Source organism: Ornithorhynchus anatinus, chromosome 4 (assembly GCF_004115215.2).
Source record: "Ornithorhynchus anatinus isolate Pmale09 chromosome 4, mOrnAna1.pri.v4, whole genome shotgun sequence".
Lineage (NCBI taxonomy): Eukaryota > Metazoa > Chordata > Mammalia > Monotremata > Ornithorhynchidae > Ornithorhynchus > Ornithorhynchus anatinus.
This window is the reverse complement of record NC_041731.1, coordinates 56,440,917-56,465,195: the sequence shown is the minus strand read 5'-3', so window position 1 is coordinate 56,465,195 and position 24,279 is coordinate 56,440,917. Positions and strand designations below refer to the sequence as shown.

The following is a 24,279-nucleotide window of genomic DNA, read 5'->3' as shown; positions in this document are numbered from 1 at the left end:
ATTTCAGGAGTCAGGTGCTTCAGTGATGACTTCTGAGATAGTACTTTCTTCTTGGGAGTGTGAACAGAAGCGCTCGATGCGTTGAAGAGAACACAAATGGAGTGAAAGGGTCTGTCCGTCCGGGTGGAGTGAGGCCCTGGAGAAGGAAAGAATTAAGCAGTCACTCATACAGTTACAGGAGAATCCGACGGTGTATGAAGCATGGAGAATAGGTGGAAATCCTGGTCCATCCAAAGCGGCATTTGTTTCCTCCGCCTAATAATGTGAAAATGACGGAGAGGAACATGCCATTTTAATGCCTCATTTGACAGATAATTTTCTAGTTTGTACATTTTACTTTTTTTCCCCCTTTCAGTAAAAAAGCAGATGGTCTGAAAGTGGACTCCCTTATTGAAAAGAAGTGCTGATATAACAGAGCTTATCTCTAGCAATACTTGTTTTGTGCAGCTGTGCCAGGTTGGAAAAATATTGTATTAAAGCTTGGGCTTGTTTTTATTTTCATATTTAGGAGAAGAAAAATCCCAAGGAGTGATATTTGAAGTTTTAGGTACTGATCCAGTGTAAACTGTGATTTTTCAGAGTATGCGTGCGATTTTCTGTTTGCTGTTATGACTCTGCTCCTCACCATTTTCCAGCATTCGGTTTTGATCCTATATACTAGGATGCATTATATACATGAAAAGCATATTTCTTATTTTTCTCTACCTAAACAGCATTCCACAGAACCAAGTGATTTTATTACAAGGAAAGTAGTAAGTGGTTATTAAACAAACCTTTAAAAAATTCCCCTTCATTTTGGGCGTCGTCTTCCCTTCCTGGAGGATCTTTTGAGGAATGAAAGAAGTTTACTTGTTGCTAGTCTCCTATATCGTCCCTATATCATTCATTGAAAACTCATTTAGACTCTAAGGACGTCGTAGGCAGGGAACATGTCTGTTGAATTGTACTCTCCTAAGCTCTTAGTACAGTACCATAGTATGCACTCAATAAATACTATTGATTGATTAATAATAATAAATATGGTATTTATTAAGTGCTTACTCTGTGCCAAGCACTGGGGGTGGGGGGCGTACAAGGTATTTAGGTTGTTCCACGTGGGGCTCACAGTCTTAAACCCCATTTTCCAGATGAGGTCACTGAGGCACAGAGAAGCTAAACGACTTGCCCAAAGTCCACAACTGACAAGTGGCTGAGCCGGGATTAGAACCCACGACCTCTGACTCCCAAGCCTCTGCGCTTTCCACTAAGCCACGCTGCTTCTGATTGACTGATTGATTGATTATTCTGAGACTATCCATTTTAGCCAGGGAATCGAGCAAGAAAGGCGACCGTTTTTCACCGTAATCCGAGTCCCTTCGATTCGAACTCTCGCATGCAGTTTTCCATGAGAATTGTTGCTTACCTTGTTTGAAGAAAACTGACTGTGTGATATCTTTGAAATTTGATAAGAGCCTGAGTATCTTCTTCAGAGGCGGGACCACGTAGAATTCTCAGAATCGGCAAAAGAGAAGGATGATAGATGCCACTGGCCTGTTTTCCGACAAGTTTGCGTTTTGTCTGATGGCAGTATTGGGAGGGGGAAAAGGAAACTTTTGTAGAAATCTAGCTCGTGAGGAAATATCTTTCAGAAGGCTTTACTTTCACACAAAAAAATCTCTGCTGGGCAGCTAAAGCGCTTTTAATTCAAAAGTTCACTACTGAGAACTTTTTGGTGCAGAGCTCAGTATTCTCTGTGCAAAAATATGTCTACCTTATATTCAGTCTTCTAATTGAACAGGGAAATGTGTCTCATCTAATGGTATTCTTGTCTAGTGGAATCGCCTGTTATTTCCTTGGGGTTAGGAAGAGATGGGATGAGTAGAGGAAGACAGGGACCGATGGACTCAGGGTTACCGGAGACAGCAAGATGCAGAGACACATTATAATGATGATAATATTTGTTAAGTGTTTACCCTGTGACGAGCACTGTTCTAAGCACCGCGGTAGATAAGTGATAATCAGACGTGTGCCACTGCGACTCAGACATCCGCAAAAGAAAATAGAAGTCTTTGGCATGGATTGTAAAAACAGAAATAGGTAGTGGAAATAACACGGTCTTGGGAGTCAGAGGACATGGGTTCTAATCCCGGCCCTGCCGCTTGTCTGCTTTGGGACCTTGGGCAAGCCACGTAACTTCTCTGTGACTCAGTTATCTCATCTGTAAAATAGGAGTTAAGACTGTGAGCCCCACGTGGGACAACCTGATTACCCTGTATCTACCCCAGTGCTTAGAACAATGCTTGACACATAGTAAGCACTTACCAAATACCATTATTATTCTACTTGTTGTCAGTCAGTTGATTGTATTTACTGTGTGCAGAGCACTCTACTAAGTGATTGTACTAAGAGTACAATGGAACAATGGAACAGACACATTTGCTGCCCACAATGAGCTTCCAGTCTATGGGAGGGAAAAGAAATTGATATAAATGTGTAAGTGCTGTTAAGTGGTTTTTCTGTGCCAGGCATTAGAGAAGCAGCATGGCCTAGTGGCAAGATCCCGGGCTTGGGAGTCAGAGTCCTGGGTTCTAATCCCGGCTCCATCACTTGTCTGCTGTGTGACTGTGGGCAATCCACTTCATTTCTCTGGTCGTCAGTTCCCTCATCTGGAAAATGGGGATGAAGACTGTGAGCCCCCCATGGGACAACCCGATGACCTTGTACCTACCCCAGCGCTTAGAACAGTGCTTGGCACATAGGAAGCGCTTAACAAATACCATCATTACTAGTCTTATTATTGTACTAGATCCTGGGGTAGATACAAGCTAGTCAGATTGGACACAGTCTGTGTCCCACAAGGGACTCCCAATCTTAATCGCCATTTTACAGATGAGATAACTGAGGTACAGAGAAAGTAAGTGACTTTCCCGAGGACCTGCAGCAGACAAGTGGCAGAGCCCGGGATTAGAACCCGGATCATCTGACTCCCAGGGGTGTGTTTTATCCTCTGGGCCACGCTACTTTGCTTCTTGCTGCCTCCTGTTCCATCTAAGCTGCTGTACAGATAAAAATCTGGAGGTGGTGCTGAGAGAGGGGCGAAAGTCAACATTTAGCTGGGAAGGCACGGAGCGGTACCCTGAGGAAACATATCCCCCTCTTCCTTCCTGTGAGACCGGCTACTGAGGAAGAGAGCATCTCCCTTGCCAGATCAGCCCAAACACAGGCCCGCTGTTCAACAGGGAAGAAGGAACTGGAGAGAAGGTGATCCTGTTCCATTTTGGTGTTTTTACCAATTCAGAGGTAAATTAGTGGGTCACCCGGGATCTACTGAGGTACGCATTTTTTAAAAAAGAGTTTGATGAGGCAAAGGAGGCCCGCACAAACACTGTAGCCATTTTATAGGCAGACTAAAATTACTCTTGGATGGCCAACCTGTTTTAATAATAATAATAATGTTGGTATTTGTTAAGCGCTTACTATGTGCAGAGCGCTGTTCTAAGCGCCGGGGTAGATACAGGTTGTCTCACGTGAGGCTTACAGTTACTCCCCATTTTACAGATGAGGTAACTGAATGACAGAGAAGTGAAGTGACTTGCCCACAGTCACACGGCTGACAAGTGGCAGATCTGGGATTCGAACCCATGACCTCTGACTTCCAAGCCCGGGCTCTTTCCACTGAGCCACGCTGCTTCTTTATTAAAACTGCCAGTGGGATGCCAGAATAAGTATGGGAACGTGGACAGTTTGTGTCATAACCAGTTACACTAGCTGAGAAGTAGCATGGCCTAGCGGATAGAGCACGGGCCTGGGAATCAGAAGGATCTGGGTTCTAATCCTGGCTTTGCCACTTGTCTGCTGGGTGACCTTAGGTAAGTCACTTCACTTCTCTGGGCCCCAGTTACCTCATCTGTAAAATAGGGATTACTGTGAGCCCTGGGGGGGACAGGGACTCTGTCCAACCCGATTACCTTGTATCTACCCCATTGCTTAGTACAGTGCCTGGCATTTATTAAGCGCTTAACAAATACCCCAACTATTATTACCATTATTATTTTGACCACTGATGAAAGAACAAATTATCAATCAGTCGATGGTCTTTAAGGAGTGCTTCCTGTGTGCAGAGCACTGTACTAGGTGTTTGGGAGGCAAGAGTTGATAGATGCGTTCCCTGCCCGTACGGAAAGCGGTCACTTGAATGAAACAACAAAATTCAAACGATTTCAAAGCCAAGATTGTTACTGACACCTTCCAGTTCAACATGTGAGGAAGTCTGTGTGTCTTCGTGGGTGATTATATATACTCCTGCAAATTATGATATAAATGTTAGTATAGTAGCAAAACATAACCATATATGCTGAAGAAAAGAGGGAAACTGCACCTCATTCTCAGCTTTCCTGCTTCCATCCCCTCACGCAGGCTATTCCCCCAGTTTGGAATCCTCTCCCTCACCAAATCAAGCGGATCACGTTCAAAACCCTAAGTGCCGCACCTTCAACGTTTAATTCCCAGCACCCCGATCTGTATAAACTCATCAGCCGTCTCTAGCACCATGTGTGCTTATTCATACCTATCCTCAGCAATTACTTAAATAGGCTCACCCAATTATACATTGTGCACTCAGTTCTTTATTTTTGATTAATATTTGCAATCATTATTCTTGCTATTGTATTTGTTAAACACTTGCTATGTTTTCATTCATTCATTCAATAGGATTTATTGAGCGCTTACTATGTGCAGAGCACTGTACTAAGCGCTTGGAATGTACAAATCGGTAACAGATAGAGACAGTCCCTGCCCTTTGACGGGCTCATCACGGTCTAATCGGGGGAGGGAGACGGACAGATAAGAACAATGGCAATAAATAGAATCAAGGGGAAGAACGTCTCATTAAAACAATAGCAAATAAATAGAATCAGGGTGATGTACATCTCATTAACAAAATAAATAGGGTAATGAAGATATATACAGTTGAGCGGACGAGTCCGGTGCTGAGGGAAAGGTACTCTTTTAAGTGCCGGGGTAGATATAAGTTAATCAGGTTGGACACAGTCCCTGTCCTGCTTGGAGCTCACAGTCTAAGTACGCCGCCTTTCATTAGAATGAAAACTCTAGGTGTACCAGGAGTGTCATTTCTTTGCTTTGAATTTCCCAAGTGCTTAATAAGGGGCACACTGAACCCTAATATTAATATTACCACTACCTCAAATGCTTAGTACAGTGCTCTGCACATAGTAAGCGCTCAATAAATACGATTGAACGAACTACTGCAATGTACTGAATTATTGCTGACCCCGACTAAGCCCTCATTTCCTCTTCTCCCACTCCCTTCTGTCGCCCTGATTTTCTCCCTTTATTTACCCCTCTCCCAGCCCCACGGCGCTTTTGTCCATATCTATTATTTATTTATATGTCTTTCTCTCTAGACATAAGCTCTTCGTTGATTAGACTGTGCGCCCGTCAAAGGGCAGGGACCGTCTCTATCTGTTGCCGACTTGTACATTCCAAGCACTTAGTACAGTGCTCTGCACATAGTAAGCGCTCAGTAAATACTATTGAATGAATGGACAGGGATCAGTCAATCAATCATATTTATTGAGCACTTACCGTGTTGTCTACAGAGATGGGGAAGACATGGGAAGGACAGGTTTGGGTGGGAAGACAAGGAGTTCTGTTTTAGACATTTTTAATTTGAGGTTTCGGAGACATCCAAGTAGGTGCGTCTTGAAGGTAGGAGGAGGTACGCGGTTTCAGTGAAGGAAAGAGGTTAGCGTTGGAGATGTAGATTTTGGAATCATCTGTGTAGAGATTATAATTGAAACCATGGGAGCGAATGAGTTGTCCAAGGGAGTGGAGAGTACCAGTCTTGGCTACCGGAGGGAGAGTCAAACAGGGGCCTACCCATTTCATTCCTATCTTGGGCAGTGACTAGCAAGTGGAAAGCAAACTGCTACAGGTCAAAACTCATCCGTGCCGGGCAGCAGCGGCGTGGGAGAGAGTCGAGGGCAGAGACTCGTTTACTCCGTAGAAGGAGGCGACGGTAAACCACTTCTGTATTTTTACCAAGAAAACTCTATGGATCCACTACCAGAACGACTGCATTCTGGGATAGATGCGTCCATGGAGTCTCTATTGATTAGAAATGACTTGAGAGCATAAGAAAAACAAGCCAGTCTGCATTTGTATATCTTAAGTCTCTAGGTACACTCCAGTACGCTTGTTCCTGTTGAATTTTATCCTGCTTCGCGTAACCGTTTTACAATGTGGTAAAGTCACTTAGAACTCTATTTCTTTTTTCTGAAATGTAGAAACCAGCCCTCTGGCCCAGAACCTCTCCCTCTTCATATCTGACAGACAATCATTCTCCCTACCTTCGAAACCTTATTAAAGGACATCTTCTCCAAAAAATCATCCCTGACTAAGCCCTCATTTCCTTTTCTCCCACTCCCTTCTGCATCACCCTTACACTTGGATTTTCACATTTTATTTACTCTATCCCTCAGCCCTGTAGTGCTTATGTATCTGTAATTCATTGATTTATGTTAATGTTTGTCTCCCCCTCTAGACAGTAAGCTCTTGGTGGGCCAGGAATGTGTCTCAACTCTGTTATATTGTAATAATAATAATAATAATATTTGTTAATCGCTTATTATGTGCAAAGCACTGTTTTAAGCACTGGAGAGGTTAGAAGGTGATCAGGTTATCCCACGCAGGGCTCACAGTCTTCATCCCTATTTTACAGATGAGGTAATTGAGGCCCAGAGAAGTGAAGTGACTTGCCCAAAGTCACACAGCTGACAAGCGGCTGAGCCGGGATTTGAACCCATGACCTCTGACTCCCAAGCCCGGGCTCTTCCCACTGAGCCACGTTGCTTCTCTGCTCTAACAAGCGCTCTGCACACAATCAGGGCTCAGTAAAAATGATTGATTAATTGTTCAGCTGAGCACCTCTTGTGCGCAGAGCACTCTACTAAGCACTGGGGAAAGTACATTACAACAGAGTTGGTAGATAAGATCCCTGCCCACGGGGACCTTAGAGTCCGTGCCTCATTGATTCCATCAACTACAGAAAACCTATCCGCAAATATCTGAGTCAATTTGTGGAACTGTCATTCTACTTTATCTTTAGTCTAAACTGTCTGCAGCGCTACTGAATTCCATTCCCAACCTAAGTAGCTAGAATTTGAGAGTTATTGAGATGAAATTCACTTGAAAATGTTCAGAGCCGTGCTGTAGGTAGAAATATAGAAATTTATTTCACATTCGGATGCTCGTCACACTTGTTTGCCAGTCAATACCAAAGCTAGTTTTTTCCTCTTTAAGTTTACAACTATTTTAAAACATTTCTGTTTGCCTTAACCCTGGGAATAGCTGTCAAATGTAAACAGGCTTTTTTCCCCCTTTGTTTTGCAAATTAGAATTGTGCAGGGTTTTTTCCCCTGCCAATTTAAACTTTATTGTAATTCTTTACTAATAAGGTTGGGAAGTGTTACATATGAGAAATTTCCACTGTAATGTATTAGTATAGATTTTCATTAACACAGACTGTAAGAAATCTGCCAGTCATCTGCCAGTGTGAGAGAACTGTCCTATAAAGTATAACCAAAGGATAATGATACAGTCTGATACAAATTTATTACGGTGGAAGCACAGAGCTAGAGAAAAGCAAAAAGAGAAGGGAATCACAAGAAATAAAGAAAAATGGAGGGGGAGAGAGGAGGAAGTCAAGATGAAAGAAAGAGAGGAAAACAAAGACAAAAAAGGAGGACAGGAAGGGGCAGAGAGGAGGGATGAGAGGCTAGAGTGATCCCTACATACATATCGGTGCATAGGTACGCGTCGACTCATGTGAAACAGAGGTGCTGCCCGGGATTCCTCATTTTTGCTGCCACTGATGATCGCCGCTTCCAGCGGGATCAGCAGGCAACCCCAGCTAGGTTGTTCCGTCTCGGACCGGACGGCCTAGCCGCCTCCATTTGCTGCCTCCTCCTAGGTGACAGTGTAGTCAGAAAACGGTGGCTTGTATTCCAGATTCTTGGGCCTGGAACTGCAAGAGGTTCCCCTCTCCTCCTTTCCACCTATCCCGTTGCTCCCCACCCTACATCATACCTCCCCTTGGCTGAGATGCATAAGCTTCTTAGCTGGGCTTTTTTAATTTTTATTTTAAAGATCAGTGTTCCCAGTAAACTTTGGTTATGGGGGACATTTTAAGCCGGAAGAAGATTCTGACCGTTGGTTAAAGCCCTCAGTCCCTCTTCCTCTTACTTATCCACTCTCTTCACCCATTAAATTCCAGCTTGAACTCTTTGTTCCTCTCAAGCTACTCTACTCATTCTGCCCCTTTCTCATCTCCAGCGTGCCCCCAACCTCGCTCCCATTCGATCCCCTTCCTAGAGGACTGGGCTAATAATCCCAGCTCTGCCATTTGTCTGCTGGGTGACCTTGGGCAAATCACTTAACTTCTCTGTGCCTTAGTTACCTCAACAGTAAAATGGGGCTTAAAACGGTGAACTCCTTATGGAAAGAGACTGTGTCTAATCTGATTAACTTGATTTTACCCCAGCACTTAGAGCAGTAGCGGCCACATAGTAAACACTAAACAGACACCTCAATAACAAAACGATCACAACAAAAAAACCCGCCCCAAAAAGCCGCCTATCCATTTCATGTCCAACAAATCACAGCCCTTTCTGTCTTCCAAGTCTTTCTGAAGACTTTCCCGGACTAATCTGGAATCTCCCTATCTATCTGAATGTCCACTTGAGCCTTTCCATTCTACCTAGATTTTGAATTACTCACAAACCCTGTAGCACTTAAGTACCTATCTTGCATATCTTATTACCTCCTCTTATCTATGATTTAAGTGCCTCTCTCCCCCTATTAAGGTGTGAACTCCTTGAGGGCAGAGATCATGTTTACTAACTCTTATCGGTCTTTCCCAAGCTCTTACCTTACTGCAGGGCTTTGGGTGTAGAAGGTACTGAGTAAATATCATTGATTGACAGGAGCCTCCCTTAGCCCCTCTGCACCAATTTCCATCCAAAGGTTGCCCTTCTGTCTGTGTATCGAAGAGAAACTCCTTCTCATCCGTTTTAACAATAATGTCGGTATTTGTTAAGCGCTTACTACGTGCAGGGCACGGTTCTAAGCGCCGGGGTAGATACAGGGTAACCAGGTTGTCCCACATGAGGCTCACAGTTAATCCCCATTTTGCAGATGAGGTAACCGAGGCACAGAGAAGTGAAGTGACTTGCCCACAGTCACACAGCTGACAGGTGGCAGAGTCGGGATTCGAACGCATGATCTCCGACTCCCAAGCCCTGGCTCTTTCCACTGAGTGGCACTAATTGGCTCTCCCCCTTCTACCGTACCCCCACTACTTTCCTACTATATAGCCCAGCCCTCCCACTTCACTCTCCCTTCACTCTCCTAATACCAACGTACTTATGGTTCCTCCATCTCTTTTCTTTCACCACTGACCGCTCACCCACATCCCGCCTCTGGCCCAGGACTCCCTGTCCCTTCCTATCTGCCAGACCACTACTCTCCCCGTCTTCGTAGCCCTACTAAAATAACACCTCCAAGAGGCGTTTTCTCGAGTAAACCCTCATTTCCCTTATTTGCCCTCTTTACTGGGTCACCTTTGCTCTTGCGTGTGCACTCCTTAAGCCCTTCGATATACACCCAGCCCCACGGCATTTATGTCCATATCCGTATTCTCTATCATTTCCCCTGCTGTCATTTATTTTAATTTCAGTTTCCGTCTCTAAACTTCGAGCTCCCTGTGAGCAGGGAACATGTCTGCCAACTCTGTTTATTATACTCTCCCAAATAATACGGTTCTTGGCACACAGTAAGTGCTCAATAAATGCCACTGATTCACTGACTGGTCTATTCACTTGTCTTCCCTTCCCCCACCCTCAGCCTGGGGCCCCTGGCCTTCAATCCCAAAAACCTCTATTTAAATCGATCCCTTTTGGACTGCCTTCTAAGATTTATCTCAGGGGAAGGAGAGCAGGGTCGTTAGCTAGTTTTAACACCCCTGGGAGCAGCAAGGAGAGGAGTGGAATTATTGTTGCATTTTATTTTAAATGACGTTTTGTTAAGCACTGACAATGTGCCAAGCATTGTATGTAGTGCTGGGGTGGATACAGCACTTGTCCCAAGCTAGGATCACAGCCTAACTAGGAAGGAGTAAGACTTTTACCCCCATTTTGCAGATGAGGAGACCGAGGCACCATGAAGTAAAGTCACATGCCTACACAGAAGACGAGGTTAGAAACCAGGTCCTCTGACTCCCAGACCCATGGTCTTTCCATTAGGCCATGCTGCTTTTGATATTATTTATCAGGATGAATAATTCTGCAGATAAGTGGATATACGGCAAATCGGTGTGCAGAACACTGTACTGAGCACTTGGGAGAATACTACAGTGTTGGTAGATGCCTTTCTTCCCCCAGAAGGTGCTTACAGGCCAGAGGGGAGACGGACATTAAAATAAATCAGAGTATGTAAATAAAGTGCTGTGGGTTTAGGGAATGATAATAATGATAATGGTATTTGTTAAGCACTTACAGTGCCAAGCACTGTTTTAAGCACTGTGGTAGATACAAGGTAATCAGGTTGTCCCTCAAGGGGTTCACAGTTTTAATCCCCATTTTACAGATGAGGTAACTGAGTCACCGAGAAGTTAAGTGGCTTGCCCAAGGTCACGCAGCTGACAAATGGCTGAGTCGGTATTAAAACCCATATCCTCTGACTCCCAAGCCTGTTCTCCTTCCACTAAGCCACACTGCTTCTCAAACATTTGGGAGTTTACATCCTTCTTTCCACCCCACACCCCTGCTCATAGCACACTGCAAATTCTAGAGGAGAGGGTTGTGTGTACCAACTCTGTCGTACTCCCCCAAAAGCTTGTACCCTTCTGCACGCGGTAAGCGCTTAATACTAGTGCTCGCTTGATTGATTATACAATATTTCTTCCTGCTATGTGTATTTCATTTTAGCTACCTGTCATCCGTGTTAGACGGTAAACTCCTTGAGGGCAGGAAATTATGTCTACTAACTACAGTGGATTTCCCAAACACTTATATCATGTTTTGCACGGGGTAAATGCTTAGTGCGTACTAGTGATTGATGGATTTTCTGTCTGTCTTCTCCATCAGAGTGAAAGCTTCTTGTCTGCAGTGAATATGTCACTTGTTTTCATTCAGTCAATGGTATTTATTGAGTGCTAACGCCGTGTCCTGCACCGTACTAAATGTTTGGGGAGAGAACCCGTGGCTCAGTGGAAAGAGCACGGGCTTTGGAGTCAGAGGTCATGGGTTCAAATCCCGGCTCGGCCATTTGTCAGCTGTGTGACTTTGGGCAAGTCACTTCACTTCTCGGTGCCTCGGTTACCTCATCTGTAAAATGGGGATGAAGACTGTGAGCCCCACGTGGGACAACCTGATTCCCCTGTGTCTACCCCAGCGCATAGAACAGTGCATGGCACATAGTAAGCGCTTAACAAATACCAACATTATTATTATTATTATTATTAACAATGCCTAGTCGGTGAGCTCAATGTGAGACAGGGACTGTGTCCAACCTGATTAGCTTGTATCCACCCCAGCCCTTAGAACAGGGGAGGATAAGGGGTGGGTGGGAAAATGTGAAGTTCTGTTTTGGAATTGTTAAATTTGAAGTGTCAGCAGGTTCACCGAGGGAGTGGATGTAGTGAGAAGCAGCGTGGCTCAGGGGAAAGAGCCCGGGCTTTGGAGTCAGAGATCATGGGTTCAAATCCCAGCTCTGCCACTTGTCAGCTGGGTGACTGTGGGCAAGTCACTTCACTTCTCTGGGCCTCAGTTACCTCATCTGTAAAATGGGGATGAAGACTGTGAGCCCCACGTGGGACAACCTGATCCCCTTGTGTCTACCCCAGCGCTTAGAACAGTGCTCGGCACATAGTAAGCGCTTAACAAATACCAACATTATTATTAGAAGGGGACCCAGAACTGAGGCTGGAGGGGCTTCCGGGAACCTGTCTGCTAATTCTCTTGTATTATACTCTCCCAAACCCTCTCACGGTCGCACCTGGAGAGTTTCCAGTCCTCTACCAGTCTCGGCTATGGCAGGGAGAGTCAAGCAGAGGCCTGTCCGTTCCATTCCTAGCTTGGCCAGTGGCTAGCGAGTGGAAGGCAATCTGCTACGAGTCAGAACTCACCTGTGCTGAGCAGCAGCGGCAGGGGAGGGACTCGAGGGCGGAGACTCAGTTTTACTACACGGAAGGAGGCAATGGTAAACCGCTTCTGTATTTTTACCAAGAAAACTCTACGGATGCACTACCGGAACGATTGCAGATGGAGAGCGGGACGTTCTGGAAGAGATGTGTCCGTGGTGTCATTATGGGTCGGAAATGAGTCGATGGCATAAGACGATACTCTCCCAAGCACTTAGAATGGTGCTCTGCACATACTGAGTGCTCAATAAATACCATGGATTTATTGATTCCCATAGTTAGGGGCTGGGAGGCAGAGGAGGAGCCTGTGACTTGTATTGCTCAATCATTTAAAACGTGGAATTGTACCTAGTTGGTGTTAAATTAATGCTATTACTGCTTAGTGAAATATTTTTACTCCTATCGCTTTTCAAAATAATTTTCACAATAGAATGAGGTCGCTTTTAAGACGTTTTCAACTATGTGAATGTGCATGTAATTTATTCATCTGCAATTTATATTAATGTTTGTCTCCCCCTTTAGACTGTAAGCTCACCGTGGGTAGGGAGTGTGTCTGTTTATTGTCATATTGTACCCCCCCGAGCACTTAACTACAAGCGCTTTACACACAGAAGGTGCTGAAAAAATACAGACACTCTCGTTTTTAGTTTCCTTCCATCTTTAACCCACTTAATCTTCAGGGTACAGGCTGAGCAAATAGAGTTTTTGAAGATGTACCAAATGATAACAGCTAAGCAGTAGTGTATTTCATGTAATTTGTAGGTTTAATGTTGTAAAACATTACAGTGTAATATTGTTTAAAAGGGCCCAGCTGCTCTCAGAACTTGAGATTGATAACTTTCGACCCCGGGACCCTAATTTAAATTGCTCCTCAGCTCATGAGAGGAAAGGAAGCCCACAGGTGTGCAAAGAAGGGAAAGATGAAAGATGGGATGAAAGTGTTGATTCTCAGCCAGAACCTCTGTTCAAGGTAGATGCTTTAATTCTCTGGGGCAGAAGTCATTGATTCTTCTCATTCCTCTCGACTCATTAAGCTTTTAACTTACACATTAAAAGCTACCTGCCTTACTTTGTTACCATACCAAGGGTCCCGGCTACCTTTGCTCCTTTTGGAAAAGGTTGAGGATAAGAAGGTTTCTCTACGCCATGTTTTTTTTTCCCCCAGTAACTATCAGCATTAAAAAGAGACTGAAATGATTTTTTCTCTTCCCATTTTCAGTGGTAATAGCCGAAAACCTGGACTTGACCCCTTGAGATTAGGAAGGAGGATATTCCCTTCAAGGGGAGGAGAAGAGGAGGAAGAAGAGGAGGCCACTCATAGTGGATTTCACCACCTTTACAGGACCTCTGACCGGACTTGAATTTACTGACACCCAGAAGGTAGGCGAGAGTCATGTTTTATTCAGTCGTTTCTTAAACAGGCCATACCTAAAGAAAGTTTTCTTAGGGTGAGTTGGAGTCATGATACGAAGAAGGAAGCTTTCATGCTAGCTATTCCTGGCAACATAAATGTAATATGTTGTTTGCAAGTATGTCATCTGTCCAGATGCCACAGCAATCTGGACATTTAAAAAAAAAATCATTAACATAAAAATGAATATTTGCGATTTGCAAGTGATTAAAAATCCTGTTTGGTGAACTCTTCTAGTGATATTTTAGACAATAAAGGCATTATTATAATCTTTTGATACATCTGTGATATCGAAATTATGCCGAGGTTGTATCAACTCAGACTTCATTGTCTAGTAATACTGCATTATGCTAAAACTAGAAAATAAAGCTTTGTGTTATTAAAATTAGAAATGACAGAGATTTTCATGACTTTAGAAAATGACATTAAGAGTTAAAATGTGAAATGTGCTCATAGAAAAATGAACCTGGTTGTCAACCTGAGCTATTTCTCAGTCCCAAGAGTGTTTGGCCTAGAGTAAGCACTTAACAAGTACCTCAATATTAATTAAACGAAAGGTTAGATTTGTTAAATGAGCTGCAGTCTGCTTCCTTAGTATAGAGATCCTCTTTGGGAGGTAAGTAGTGAAGGGAGCTGTCATATTCTATGTCTTAGTTTGTGATCTTTTTGAGATATTTATCAATCATTTAATTGTATTTATTGAGCACTTACTCTGTGCTCAGCACAGTTCTAGGAGTTTGGGAGAGAACAATACAACAGTTGATAGACACATTCCCTTTTCACAATGAGCTTATAGTCAAGAAAGGGGAAATAAGTGCTTTGGGACTTAGAGTGAGGGGAATATCAAATGTTGAAAGAGTTCAGATCCAAGTACATAGATGACATAGAAAGGAGAGGAAGTCGGGGAAAAAGAGGCTTAATCGGGGACGGCTTCTTGGAGGAGTTGTGACCTTAATAAGGCTTTGAAGGTACGGAGAGTGGTGGTCTGGTGTATATGGATGAAGAAGGAGTTCCAGCCCAGGGGGAGAATGTGGAAAAGATGTAAGCAGTGAGATGGACGAGATGGAGGCCTAGTGAGAGCAAACTAGTATTAAAGAAGCCAAGTGTGAGGGCTTAATAATAATAATAATGGTACTTGTTAAGCCCTTACTATGTGCCAAGCACTCTTCTAAGCACTGGAGTAGATACAAGCTAATTAGATTGGAGCTAATTAGCCCCTGTTCCACATGGGGCTCACAGTCTCAAACACCATTTTCCAAGATGAGGTAACTGAGGCCCAGAGAGAGAAGTGACTTGCACAAGGTCACACAGCAGACAGTTGGCGGAGCTGGGGAAAATGCCTGATTCAGGATAGTAGCAGTTTGGCTAGAGAGGAAAGGGCAGCTTTTTGCAATGTTGGGAAGGTGGAATCAACAGGATTTGGAGACACATTGAATATGTTGCTTGTAAGAAAGAGATGTCGAGATAATGTAAAAGTTATGGGATTGTGAGATAGGATAGTGGTATTATCTGGGTGATGGAAAAGACAGCGTCGGGTAGGGTTTGGGTGGGAAGATAAGGAGTTCTGATTTTGTAGTTTGGGAGTTCTGTTTGGTTTATGGTGTTGGCAGGACAGGGATGTTCGGGTAGAGATGTCCCGAAGGCAGGAGAAAATGTTAGATTGCAGAGGAGAGAGATCAGGGCTAGAGAGGTACATTTGGGAATCACCTGCCTAAAGAAGATAGCTGAAGCCATGGGAGTGAATGAGTCCTCCAAGGGAGTGAGTATAGGGATGGAGAATAGAAGGGCATCCAAAACTCAGCCTTGAAGGACACCTACAGTTAGAGGGTAGGAGGTAGAGGAGGAGCCTGCAAAAGAGACGCAGAAGTCGCCAGAGAGGTAGGAGGAGAACCAGAGAAAGGCAGTCAGAGAAGCCAAGGTTGCTTAATATTTCAAGGAGAAGGGGGAGGGGGGGTGGTCCATAGTTTCAAAGGCAGGTTTAGGAGAGGTTTAGGGGGTTTAGTGAGAGGTTTAGGAGGCATCAGGAAGATGTAGAAACTGTCAGATACGGCAAAAAGAAGGTCATTGGTTACCACAGAGAGGACAGTTTCTCTGGAGCGAAGGGAGCAGAAACCAGATCGGAGGGGATCCTAGGAGAGAAGTGGAGACACCAAAGCAGTTGGATGTGAAATGTCGAAAGCCTAGTCGAACACCATCTAGTTTCATCCGCAGTTATTTTTTTTCCCCTCATTTTACTGTTGCTCGACTTAAGGATGAGAGATTCAAACATGTCACTTCCACATCCCTGTGTGGCATTACTATTAAACCGCAGGTTTAAATTCCTATGAAAATTTTTAAATCCACGTTATATGCCTTTCTTGGAAGTAGAGCCAGGGCGGAGCTTGCACACTTCGAGTGAAAGAGCCTTTGTAAGCTCCTCGGCTGGGATTGTGTCTACCAACCTCATTATATTGAACTCTCCCAAGTGCTTAGTACAAGGCTGTTCACACACTAAGTGCTCAGTAAATACCATTGATTGATTCTTCCAGGGTTTAAGAAAGCAATAACATCTCTTCTGCTTGGAAAAATATTTTAGTCCGAAACAGCTGGAAAATCCAAACGGCTCTTTGTTGTGTCCAGTCAGCATTAAAATACTAGGTGTTTTTTTTCTATCAGTCGATCAATGGTATGTAGTAAACAGAGAAGCAGCATGGCCTAGTGGAAAGAGCATGGGCCTGGGAGTGAGAGGACCTGGATTGTAATACTGTCTCCTCCACATGTCTACTGTGTGACCTTGGGCAAGTCACTCAGCTTCTCTGTGCTTCAGCTACCTCGTCTGTAAAGTGGGGATCAAGTCTGTGAGCCCCATGTGGAACATGGTCTTAGTCCAACCTGATTAACTTGTATCTACCTCAGAGCCTAGCACAGTGCCTGGCACATAGTCCGTCGTTAGACTGTGAGTCCATCATTGGGCAGGGATTGTCTCTATCTGTTGCCGAATGGTACATTCCAAGCGCTTAGTACAGTGCTCTGCACATAGCAAGCACTCAATAAATACTATCGAATGAATGAAGCACTGAAAAAATGCCATTAAAATTAAAACGTACATAATAGTAATAATAACAATTTATATGGGCGTATTAGTTAAAGAACTCCATCTACATTTTAAGTGAGGTCACTGTTTTTAGAGAAGCAGTGTGGCCTAGTGGACAAGAGCACGGGCCTGGGAGTCGGAAGGACCTGGGTTCTAACCTTGACTCTATTTATTGCCATCGTTCTCGTCTGTCCGTCTCCCCCGATTAGACTGTAAGCCCGTCAGATGGCAGGGACCGTCTCTATCTGTTGCCGACTTGTTCATTCCAAGCGCTTAGTACAGTGCTCTGCACATAGTAAGCGCTCAATAAATACTATTGAATGAATGACTGAATCGCAGCTCCACCATGTACCTGCTGTGTGACCTTGGGCAACTCACTTAATTTCTCTGTGCCTCAGTTACCTCATCTGTAAAATTAAGAATTAAGACTGTGAGCCCCATGTGGGACGGGGATTGTGTCCATCCTGATTCTACCCCAGAGCTTAGTACAGGGCCTGGAACGTAGTAAGCACATAACAATTACCACACTTATTATTATTATTATTTTCCCAGAATGGCATGCTTTTTAATGATTTACAACTTTTTCTTTTCAAAATCTTCTGTGATAAATACTTCCAAAACCCTTCCCAAAGGCACATTCATTAATAATAAATATTTTCTCTTAGGAAGCCATATTTTAGCTAAACGTGGAGACATAGCAAGTTACTTCCTCAGGGATGTGGAATACTTTATAAGAGAAAGTGATGAGCCACAGTCCCTAAGGAATCTAATTCTGAAAACAATCTTGATTTTTGCGCATGCTAATATAGATCTGTTTTGCTCTCTGCCAAAACTATCACAACACGTTTTAAACTGGGGCAGATCTTTTATGCAGATAATGGTCTTATTAGACATTGTGACATTTGTTCTAATGTCTCTATGGGTTTCTTGCAAATTTTCCACCTACCCATCAAGTGACGATTATGACCCAGCTTTGAAATACAAAAGCCAGAACACTTTAGAAGTTCTAGATATCTAAGACCCTGACAGTTTGAATCAGATGCATCTCTGTGGTTCTGTTAAATAGCCTGAATGTGATCTTTAATGCAAAATAATCTGATCTGTCTCATTTATGGGTTTTTTTTTTTTGTCAGTAGCAAAAATGTTATGTATATTTTTCAATACTTTTTTTACTACTGACAATTTGTTATAAATTGTTTTGAAATAGAATTTCAGTTTGAAATAGAAATTGAATTTGGGATTTGAAAAAAGTGATAACGGAGTCTTTCTGTGGACAGCAGGTGAGCTTTGGGTCTAAAACTAAAGGACCTGAAACCTGTTCAGAGAAAATGAACATAAAGACAGCAGTGTGTTCAGTGCCATATCCATTCTCATTTCTTTGTCAGTCTGCTTCCTGCTAGAAAGAATCAGGCTGGAAAGCAAAGATTGGCACAAACCAGGACCAACATTCAAGACAAAAACCCCAACAGGACAGAGAGTTGGAACTAAGAAGTGGCTTAGCTTCGTGGATAAAACCCGGACCTGGGAATCAGAGGGATCTGGGTTCAAATCCCAGTCTGCCATATGTCTGCTCTGTGACTTTGGGGAAATCACTTTGCTTCTCTGTGCCTCGGTTACCTCATCTGTAAAGTGGGGAAGACTGTGAACCCCAAGTGGGACATCACTGTGACCAACTTTATCTTCTATCTACCCCAGTGCTTAATACAGTGCCTGGCACATAGTAAGCACTTAACGAATACCAAATGGAGACTGGATGCAAAGAATAGCTGCTGCTTCTGTGACTGCCCGTAGCTCCTGATTGCTGATTCCCTGTCACCTCAAGTGCTGCTCCTGCTTGGTCAATTCCATTTTTCCTGCTATTCTTATTGCTCAGATGAATATAGGATTAATGAAAATCAATCAATGAATCGTATTTATTGAGTACTTACTTTGTGCAGAGCACTGTACCAAGTTCTTGGGGAGAATTAATTTCAAAAAGAAATGAATTGTGCCTCCTTTCCCATTTCTTAAGTTGAGGGTATTGATCCTCAATCATTACTTGGTTGTCAGTGATTTAGCGTAGAGTTTGGGTAAATAGAAATTCCCATCTAAATACATTATTCATAGTATTAAATAGTACCGGTTTTAATTTTTTTTTTATTGAAAAGAGAAGAGTTTTTTTTAACAAAAAATGTATTAGCATTAGTATCATTGAGTAGAGTTCACCTCTCCCCTTGTTTCACAGTGAGGGAAGAATGCCACTGATCATATTAGTCCTGTAAAGTAGAGCAGTTTAAAATTGACCTCTTTTTCTAAAGAAAAATTACTGAGCGGTTGAAGCCTGATTGGACAGATCTGAGAAGAATTGAGTTAGGGTGATTCTTCCCTCTTGCACTGTACATGCTATCTTCCAAGCCTCAAATTCTACTGGAAAAGCCTGGCGTAGGAGTCAGAAGATCTGGGTTCTAATCCCAGTTCTGGTACTTACCTGCTTTGTGAATTTGGGCAAGTCACATAACTTCTCTGTGCCTCCGTTTTCTCAAATGTAGAATGTGGATTCAACACCTATGCTTTTCCCTGCTGAGACTGCTACTCCCAAGAGGGACGGGGACTGGGTATTCGACCTGATTAGCCTGTATCTACCCCAGCACTTGGAACCGTGCTTGTGACCCATAGTGAGCACTTTACAAATACCATAAAAAAGGAGTAAGACATGGGAATTAGCAAGGGAGACCAGAGCAAAAGGCTCTTTTCAGTATGCTTTCATTCAATCGTATTTATTGATTACTGTGTGCAGAGCACTGTTCTAAGTGCTTGGGGAGGTACAGTTCCACAATAAACAGTGACATTCCCTGCCCACAACAAGCTCAAATCTAAATCTTTAGAAATGCAGTACTGGGGATAGGGTAATTCTCCAAAAGTGGGAAACCACCAGATCAGACCTTAAAATAAACTCTGCCAAATAATAATGATGATGATGATGATGGTATTAAGCGCTTACTATGTGCCAAGCAGTGTTCTAAACGCTGTGTAGATTTAAGGTAATTAGGTTGTCCCACGTGGGGCTGACAGACTTAATCCCCATTTTACAGATGAGGTAATTGAGGTACAGAGAAGTTAAATGATGTGTCCAAGGTCACACAGCTGATGCGTGGCAGAGCTGGGATTAGAACCCACTACCTCTGACTCCCAAGCCTGTGCTCTTTTCACTGAGCCACCAAGCTACTCTGCTTCTTACCCCAAATCCTTGGGTTATGGATCATTTCCAGCCTCTCTGGAGCCTATATCCAACTTGAGGTATGAAACTCAATAGCGGTTGGTAACTTCTCGGATGTCCGGTTGGCGTTGTCATTCACATTTAATTGAGCAGTCTAACCACTTTCATCAAAAATAATGCTTTTCAGCAACCTTGCAGGTGTCCCTAGGGTCGTATGTAAATTCTGAATAATTAGCTTGTCTTCCAAACTTCTTTTTTGATGTTTCAGTAGAATTGTTCGTAGGTTTTTAAACTGATGTGGTACCTTGGTCACTGAGAAAACTGCTATGTTGTGTTAGGTGACACAAACAATCGATCAGTGGGATTTATTGAGTGCTTACGGTGGACTACGGGGAGAACGTAGAGCTGGTAGACCATGATTTCTGCCCTCAAGGAGCTTCTAGATTAGCGGTGGAGACAGACGTAAACATGAATTGTAGGTAAGAGGATGCCCACACATGTGCTGTGAGGATGTGGGTTGGGTGATTAAGAGGTGGAATTAAGTGCAAAGGCAAGGCGGTGTTTTTGTGTGTGACGGGGAAGAGGGTTGGGTAATGGATGGTAGCAGAAGCCAGAATGGCAGTGAAAAAAGGGAATTAGAGGAGAAGAAATGGAGGCAGCAGAACCAAGCAATTAATTCAAGGGGTTTAGACAGGAATGGTAGGAGAGAGATGGGGTGATAGTAGAGGAGACAGCAGGGTCAAGAAAGGGGTTTTTTTAGGATAGGAGATATAGGGGCATGTTCGAAACCGTAGGAGAAGAAGCCACTGGAGAGTGAGCAGTTAAAGAGAAGAAATGTGTATGCCCGATTTTTTGTAGATGTTCTTTAATATTTTTGATGTGAATGATACCTTCCATCCCAAAATATCACATTATTTCACAAACATTCTTAAGGATGTGATGGTTAAAAGAAAAATCAGAGCATTCAGCTACTTTATTTGGGATCGTTTTTAGGCCATTAGCAACACACGGTCTCTTCACTTCCGTGAAAGCTCTTTTTAACTGCTGTGTCCAAAGGGATTCTGTGAAATTCCAGAAGTACCTGGTTGATTCTTTTGCTTCCCTAGAAGTTCATGGTTAATTTCTTTTCTTTCTTTTGAACAGAAATTTTAGAAGCCACAGATGGGTAGAAAAGACTCTTCCACTTCAAGACTTCCCGTTGACCAGTACAGAAAGCAGATTGGTAAGTAATATGATTTTCTCTGGGTGGTGTTCTCAGGGTAGTTTTAAAGCCAGACAATAAAGTGATATACATGGCTTTGAGAAAATGCACAAACTGTACGATACTGGGACATTGTATTGAAGGCTATATTTCATATTGTGGAATTTGAAATACCAGGGGAGTTTCAGTACCCTGCTTAATTGAGGTGGAGAAGTGGATTAGATGACTTCACTAGTTCCCTCTAAAATTAAGGATTGAATCAATTTATTTAGTTGTGGTATTAAGCACTTACTATGTGCCAGGCATTGTACTAAATGCTGGGATAGGTATAGATAACTGGGCTGGACACAATCCCTCTCCCATATGGGGTTCACAGTCTTATCCTCATTTTAAAGATGAGGTAACCAGGGCACAGAAAAGTGACTTAGCCAGGGTCACACAGCGGACAAGTGGTAGAGCCAGGTTTAGAACCCGGGTCCTCTGACTCTCAGACTCTTGCTCTTTACAACTAGGCCATGCTGCTTCTCACTTGATTTAAAGAAATCATTTCAGAGTCTGAAATAGTGTCATCTTTTAGACTGTGAGCCCGTCTTTTAGACTGTGAGCCCGTTGCTGGGTAGGGATTGTCTCTATCTGTTGCCGAGTTGTACATTGCAAGCGCTTAGTACAGTGTTCTACACACAGTAAGCACTCAATAAATCTGATTGAATTAATTTTTCCTTAGTATTTGCTAGTATTTGTGGTAGAGCTAATATGTTTCAAAGGCAAAGTTCATTGTTTGCGCTCCATTGCAGCCTATGTTCAGTTTGGGAAAGTCATCAGTTAGTGTATTGGAAAGACTAATCTATCTGTTCCTAATTATTTGAAAGTTTTGTAACACCAAAAGATGTGCATTTCCATATAATTTGGCCAAAGAGTTATTCTAGATTATATTTTAGTTTTTGCATACAGGAATGTGGGGTCTTTGTGTCTGTCTAATTTATGTGCATACCTGGTGTACGAGCTTTCTATTTTTTATTTGAGCACGGTGTGGGATGCTCTTTGTTGAACTCTTCTGTCAAAGTTTTAAAGCCAAATGCAAAAAGAAATCCGTTAATGAATCCATTTTGACTGCTAGCTAATTATCTCCATATATTGCTCAGCCAGATTTTTGACATTCCATTGGGCCATGGTCAGCCATTTTAGGGGCATTCGTATATAAGCCATCTGGGCAAGATTGTCACAAAGTTGTTGTCAGAGATTTGCTGTTGAACATTTGGTGACTGATCACTCCCTGCAGCCAACCCAGATTTTCATCACTAGAGTCAATTTGGTAGCAGGACTTCCTTCGTAATGTGAGTGATGATTGAACAGGCTTTGCCACTGTGTAAGGTTTTTCACTGTACCCTTACGGTTAGGGAATAATAATAATAATAATAATGTTGGTATTCGTTAAGTGCTTACTATGTGCAAAGCACTGTTCTAAGCGCTGGGGTAGATGCAAGGTAATCAGGTTGTCCCATGTGGGGCTCACAGTCTTCATCTTCATTTTACAGATGAGGGAACTGAGGCACACAGAGAAGTGAAGTGACTTGTCCAAGGTCTCATAGCTGACACAGTGACCCTGAGTACTTATGACAGAGTAGCGATAGTACGTATTAAGTGCTTCCCGTTTGCAGAGCACTGAACTAAGCGCTGGGCATGACTCCACAGGTGATGATGGTATTTAAGTGCTTCCTATGTGCCATTTTCTGTACTAAGCACTGGGGTGGATCCAAGGAAATCGAGTGGGACACAGTCCCCGTCCCATATGGGGCTCACAGTCTCAATCCCCATTTGACAGATGAGGTCACTGAGGCCCAGAGAAGTAAAGCGACTTGCCCAAGGTCACACAGCAGACAAGTGGGAGCGGAATTAGAAGTCATGACCTTCCGACTCCCAGGAAATAGAGGGAAACCTGCAAATTTGCACGTTGCTGTCACCAGTGGTCCAGCTCCTTTCATTCATTCATTCAATTGTATTTATCGAGTGCTTACTGCGTGCAGAGCTCTGTACTAAGCGCTTAGGGACTAAGACTCAGGCCCTGGTTTCTCTAGGTGCTGCCAAGCTACGTGCTTCCACCGATTCATTCATTCAGTCTTATTTATTGAACGTTTACTGAGTGCAGAGCACTGTACTAAGCGCTTGGAAAGTTCAATTCAGCAACAGAGACGATCCCTACCCGACAACGGGCTCTAAAAGGGGGAGACAGACAACAAAACAAAACAGAGTAAGTAGACAGGTATCGATACCATCAAAATAGATAAAAGAGAATCATAGATAAATGCACATCGTTAATAAAATAGAGTAATAAATATGTACAAATATACTCAAGTGCTGTGGGGAGGGGAAGGGGGTAAAGTAGAGGGAGGGAGTAGGGGGAATGGAGAGAGGAGGAGGGGCAGAAGGGAAGGGAGGGCTCAGTCTGGGAAGGCCTCCTGGAGGAGGTGAGCCCTCAGTAGGGCTTTGAAGAGGGGAAGAGAGTTAGTTTGGCGGAGGTGAGGAGGGAGGGCGTTCCAGGTTAGAGGTGGGATGGGGGCCAGGGGCCGACGGCGGGACAGGCGGGAACGAGGCACAGTGAGGAGGAGAGCGGCAGCAGAGGAGTAGAGTGTGCGGGCTGGGCTGGAGAAGGAGAGAAGTGAGGAGAGGTAGGAGGGGGCCAGGGGATGGAGAGCTTTTCAAGCCAATAGTGAGGAGTTTTTGCTTCATGCGAAGGAGATTTTTGAGAAGGGGAGTGACATGTCCAGAGCCTTTCTGTAGAAAGATAATCCAGGCAATGAAGTGAAGTATAGACTGAAGTGTGGAGAGACAGGAGGACGGGAGATCGGAAAGGAGGCTGACACAATAATCCGGTCGGGATATTACGAGAGATTGTACCAGCAAGGTAGCAGTTTGGAGGGAGAGGAAAAGGTGGATCTCGGCGATGTTGTGAAGGTGAGACCGACAGGTTTCGGTGACGGATTGGATGTGTGGGGTGAATGAGAGAGCAGAGTCGAGGACGACACCGAGGTTGCGGGCTTGAGAGACGGGAAGGACGGTCGAACCGTCCACAGTGACGGGGAAGTCAGGAAGAGGACAGGGCTTGGGAGGGAAGATGAGGAGCTCACTTTTGGACCTGTCGAGTTTTAGGTGGCGGGCAGACATCCAGGTGGAGACGTCCCGGAGGCGGGAGGTGATACGAGCC

The 24,279-nt window shown here is 43.7% G+C and overlaps 1 protein-coding gene and 1 non-coding gene across 4 annotated transcripts in view; both read left to right on the top strand.

Annotated features, from left to right (window-relative positions):
- The window catches only part of TRIQK (triple QxxK/R motif containing), a 97,433-nt gene that overhangs the window by 14,587 nt on the left and 58,567 nt on the right, over positions 1 to 24,279 (top strand). For 2 of the 3 annotated variants that reach the window (XM_029063986.2, XM_029063987.2), the window contains exons 2-3: positions 13,416 to 13,576; positions 21,020 to 21,098. In XM_029063986.2, coding sequence (XP_028919819.1) covers positions 21,038 to 21,098 — 61 coding nt within the window. In that variant the 5' untranslated portion in view covers positions 13,416 to 13,576; positions 21,020 to 21,037. Of the gene's footprint in view, positions 1 to 13,415; positions 13,577 to 20,254; positions 20,356 to 21,019; positions 21,099 to 24,279 lie in introns of those variants that run through there. The other variant, XM_029063988.2, reaches the window with a different exon arrangement.
- LOC114811782 lies at positions 12,034 to 12,171 on the top strand. The gene has a single exon (XR_003759478.1). It is a non-coding gene; the product is annotated as a small nucleolar RNA SNORA7 (small nucleolar RNA).